Source organism: Leucoraja erinacea, unplaced genomic scaffold, assembly GCF_028641065.1.
Source record: "Leucoraja erinacea ecotype New England unplaced genomic scaffold, Leri_hhj_1 Leri_215S, whole genome shotgun sequence".
Classification (NCBI taxonomy): domain Eukaryota; kingdom Metazoa; phylum Chordata; class Chondrichthyes; order Rajiformes; family Rajidae; genus Leucoraja; species Leucoraja erinaceus.
In genome coordinates, this window is record NW_026576116.1 from 192,501 (window position 1) to 197,833 (window position 5,333).

The 5,333-nt window shown below is 47.3% G+C and overlaps 1 protein-coding gene across 1 annotated transcript in view; it reads right to left on the minus strand.

Annotated features, from left to right (window-relative positions):
• huwe1 (HECT, UBA and WWE domain containing E3 ubiquitin protein ligase 1) overlaps positions 1-4,990 on the minus strand; it is a 165,521-nt gene extending 160,531 nt beyond the window's left edge. The window contains 2 exon segments of the mRNA XM_055666224.1: positions 146-244; positions 4,641-4,990. Coding sequence (XP_055522199.1) covers positions 146-244; positions 4,641-4,685 — 144 coding nt within the window. The 5' untranslated portion in view covers positions 4,686-4,990.
• Between the last annotated feature and the right edge of the window lie 343 nt (positions 4,991-5,333).

The following is a 5,333-nucleotide window of genomic DNA, read 5'->3' on the forward strand; positions in this document are numbered from 1 at the left end:
TGTGTTTTTGAAGTGACCTGTTGCTTTTAATTGTATGGCTGACCTGGTCATTGAAATTCCTCGTATGTTGCAAAACATACTGGGCGAATCAAGTGTGATTCTGATTCTGATTCTGAACGAAATCAAACTCAAGGAGTCGACCCACCTTTCCAATATTCCATGTCTTGATCTGCTGAAGTTCCGTCAGGAGCTGTTCATCGTTGCAGGCCTTCAGCTTATCGATCAGAGCTCGGCAATCCGCAGGCTGCAACAGACAAGAGAACACATTTGAGCTTCACCGGAAACCCAGGCTAGAGGAAAGATATCTTCAAGCTTGAAAGGGTTCAGAGATGATTCACGAGGATGTTGCCAGGACTAGAGGGTTTGAGCTACAGGGAGAGGTTGAGCAGGCTGGGTCTCTATTCCATGGAGCGCAGGAGGATGAGGGGAGATCTTATAGGGGTGTACAAAATCATGAGAGGAATAGATCGGGCTGAGTCTCTTGCCCAGAGTAGGGGAATCGAGGACCAGAGGACACAGATTCAAGGTGAAGGGGAAAAGATTTAATCGGAATCAGAGGGGTAACTTTTCCACACAAATGGTGGTGGGTGTATGGAACGTGCTGCCGGAGGAGGTAGTTGAGGCTGGGACTATCCTAACGTTTGAGAAACAGTTAGACAGGTACATAGAAACATAGATAATAGGTGCAGGAGTAGGCCATTCGGACCTTCGAGCCTGCACTGCCATTCAATGTGATCATGGCTGATCATCCAACTCAGTATCCCATCCCTGCCTTCTCTCCATACCCCCTGATCCCTCTAGCCACAAGGGCCACATCTAACTCCCTCTTAAATATAGCCAATGAACTGTGGCCTCAACTACCTTCTGTGGCAGAGAGCTCCAGAGATTCACCACTCTCTGCGTGAAAAATGTTTTTCTCATCTCGGTTCTAAAGGATTTCCCCCTTATCCTTAAGCTGTGACTCCTTGTCCTGGACTTCCCCAACATCGGGAACAATCTTCCTGCATCTAGCCTGTCCAATTCCATAAGATTTTGTAAGTTTCTATAAGATTCCCCCCTCAATCTCATAAATTCTAGCGAGTACAAGCCGAGTCTATCCAGTCTTTCTTCATAAGACAGTCCTGACATCCCAGGAATCAGTCTGGTGAACCTTCTCTGCACTCCCTCTATGGCAAGAATGTCTTTCCTCGGATTTGGAGACCAAAACTGTACGCAATACAACAGGTGTGGTCTCACCAAGACCCTATACAACTGCAGTAGAACCTCCCTGCTCCTATACTCAAATCCTTTTGCTATGAATGCCAACATGCCATTCGCTTTCTTTACTGCCTGCTGCACCTGCATGCCTACTTTCAATGACTGGTGTACCATGACACCCAGGTCTCGCTGCATCTCCCCTTTCCCTAGTCGGCCACCATTTAGATAATAGTCTGCTTTCCTGTTTTTGCCACCAAAATGCATAACCTCACACTTATCCACATTATACTGCATCTGCCAAACATTTGCCCACTCACCCAGCCTATCCAAGTCACCTTGCAGTCTCCTAGCATCCTCCTCACAGCTAACACTGCCCCCCAGCTTCGTGTCATCCGCAAACTTGGAGATATTGCCTTCAATTCCCTCATCCAGATCATTAATATATATTGTAAATAGCTGGGGTCCCAGCACTGAGCCTTGCGGTACCCCACTAGTCACTGCCTGCCATTGTGAAAAGGACCCGTTTACACTCACTCTTTGCTTCCTGTTTGCCAGCCAGTTCTCTATCCACATCAATACTGATCATCTCGGTTCTAAAAGATTTCCCCTCTATCCTTAAGCTGTGACCCCTTGTCCTGGACTTCGCTTTCTTCACTGCCTGCTGCACCTGCATGCCTACTTTCAATGACTGGTGTACCGTGACACCCAGGTCTCGGTACATGGATAGGACAGGTTTGGAGGGATATGGACTAAGCGCAGGCTGGTGGGACTAGCGGTGGGTGTATGGAACAAGCTGCCAGAGGACCAGCTCATCTTTCACCCAGCCACGGCCGAGTCGGTCAACAAATTGCCGCCGGGAATTGGTCCCATATTTTGACGTGTTTAGATATGGATCAAACGCAGGCAGGTGGGACGAGCGTAGATGGGGGCATGTTGGCCGGTGTGGGCAAGTAGCGCCTGTTTCCACGCTGGGTGACTCTATGAACTTTGAATGCTTAGTATAATTTCGAGGTGCAGCGTAGAAACAGGCCATTCGGCCCACGCCGATCAGCCGTACACCACTTCTATCTTATCCCACATTCGCATCCACTCCCGACACAGAGGGACAATTAACGCACACGTCTTTGGAGTGTGGGAGGAAACCGGAGCACCCGGAGAAAACCCACGAGGGTCCCAGGGGGAAACGTACAGACTCGGTACAGACAGCACCTGTAGTCAGGATCAAATCCAGGGTCATAGAGTCATCGAGTCATACAGTGTGAAAACCGGCAACTTGCCCCATCTACACTAGTCCCACCTGCCTGCGCTTGGCCCATATCCCTCCAAACCTGTCCAATCCATGTACCTATCCAATTTTTTTTTTTTTTTTTCCACAAAGGGGAAAATCCTTTAAAACCGAGATGAGAAGAACTTTTTTCACACAGAGAGTGGTGAATCTCTGGAACTCTCTGCCGCAGAGGGTAGTCGAGGCCAAGGTTCATTGGCTATATTTAAGAGGGAGTTAGATGTGGCCCTTGTGGCCAAGGGGATCAGGGGGTATGGAGAGAAGGCAGGTACGGGATACTGAGTTGGATGATCAGCCATGATCATATTGAATGGCGGTGCAGGCTCGAAGGGCCGAATGGCCTCTACTCCTGCACCTAATTTCTATGTTTCTATGTTTCTTAAACGATGGAATAGTCCCAGCCTCAACTACCTCCTCCGGCAGCCCCTGTGTGGAAAAGTTACCCCTCGGATTCCTATTAAATCTTTTCCCCTTCACCTTGAACCTATGTCCTCTGGTCCTCGAGTCCCCTACTCTGGGCAAGAGATTCTGCCCGATCTATTCCTCCCATCAAGGACCCACACCATCCTGGCCACACACTCATCTCTCCGTTGCCATCGGGAAGAAGGCACAGGAGCCTGAAATCTGGAATAAATCCAGCTTCTTCCCCACAGCAATCAGGCTATTAAACTCGCCTGCGCTCGTTTAGTAATAACCAGCCTGATCTCCCGGTGGCTCAGCACTTCAACTCCCCCTCCCATTCCCAATCCGACCTTTCTGTCCTGGTTCTCCTCCATGGCCAGTGAGGACCACAGTAAATTGGATATATTGTGTATAGGGTGATTTCACCAAATGTCAAATGAGCGTAGATCCCCCGTCACGTGACCGAAAAATTTAACTGGAGGACATATGTCACTTCGGTACATGTTAGTGAATGGGGAAACACGCACTTTCACACCCGTTAAAAACATGGAAAACGGCCGATATTTGAGCTGAAACTTTCTGTGCTAGTCGGGGTGACCGTGAAGCACAGCGACCTAAATTTTCAGGCAAAATAAAAGATAGAAAGTAAGGTAATTACAAGAGGGAACTGAAGGTGGAAAAACAGCGGAAGTGAACAGCGGACATTTGCCGTGGAGATTTAAAGATCCAAAATATCGGGAATTATCACGTTTGCTCGCTGCATTTCATCAAAAGTAAGTTAATAATTGATGAAATTCAGCGAGCAAACGCGATAATTCCCTATATTTTGGACCTTTAAATCTCCACGGCAAATGTCCGCTGTTCACTTCCGCTGTTTTTCCACCTTCAGTTCCCTCTTGTAATTACCTTACTTTCTATCTTTTTTTTTGCCTGAAAATTTAGGTCGCTGTGCTTCACGGTCACCCCGACTAGCACAGAAAATTTCAGCTAAAAAATCGTCCGTTTTCCATGTTTTTAACGGGTGTGAAAGTGCGTGTTTCCCCATTCACTAACATGTACCGAAGTGACATATGTCCTCCAGTTAAATTTTTCGGTCACGTGAGGGGGGATCTACGCTCATTTGACATTTGGTGAAATCACCCTATATATATATGGTCTATGGTATATAGACACACTGGACATTTATCTCCTGTTCTGTATTATGTTTACATATTCTGTTGTGCTGCAGCAAGCAAGAATTTCATTGTCCCATCTGGGACACATGACAATAAAACTCTTGACTTGAGCATTGTTTCAACATCCAATAAAATTATAAAAGGACTGGACATGCTAGATGCAGGAAACATGTTCCCAATGTTGGGCGAGTCCAGAACCAGGGGCCACACACACACACTCTTAGAATCAAGGGTCAGCCATTTAAGACTGAGGTGAGAAAAAACTTTTCACCCAGAGAGTTGTGAATTTGTGGAATTCCCTGTCTCAGAGGGCAGTGGAGGCCAAGTCACTGGATGGATTTAAGAGAGAGTTAGATAGAGCTCTAGGGGCTAGTGGAGCCAGGGGATATGGGGAGAAGGCAGGCACGGGTTATTGATTGGGGACGATCAGCGATGATCACAGTGAATGGCGGTGCTGGCTCGAAGGGCCGAATGGCCTCTTCCTGCTCCTATTTTCCATGTTTCTATGTTTCTAAGACACCATTCCGCAGAACAGGAGATAAAGACAGGATCATCCGTTCGGCCAAACGGTCGGGACTCACCGCTTCAGTCGGAGTTTTCTTCAACTTCGTTCTATCGACTTTCATTTTTCTTTCTGTGTCTACAATCTAGACCTGCAAGGGAAACAAAAAAAACGATTCAGAACGTGCAGCTAAAAACACGGCCACAGTCATTTCATTCAATAAACGACAACTGGTCGGAAAATTTCAGAGGCTATTTACAGAAGTAAAACCAAGGAACACACATTGTATGTGTGCAGTTTTGGTCTCCTAATTTGAGGACGGACATTCTTGCTATTGTGGGAGCCCAGCGTAGGTTTACAAGGTTAATTCCCGGGATGGCGGGACTGTCATATGCTGAGAGAATGGAGCGGCTGGGCTTGTACACTCTAGTGTTTAGAAGGATGATGAGTGGGCATCTTATTGAAACATATAAGATTATTAAGGTACACAAAATTGCTGGAGAAACTCAGCGGGTGCAGCAGCATCTATGGAGCGAAGGAAATAGGCAACGTTTCGGGCCGAAACCCTTCTTCAGACTATTAAGGTTATTAAGGGTTTGGACACGCTAGAGGCAGGTAACATGTTCCCGATGTTGGGGGAGTTCAGAACCAGGGGCCACACACACACAGTTTAAGAATAAAGGGTCGGCCATTTAGAACGGAGATGAGGAGTGGTGACTCTGTGGGATTCTCTGCCTCAGAGGCCGGTTCTCTGGATACTTTCAAGAGAGAG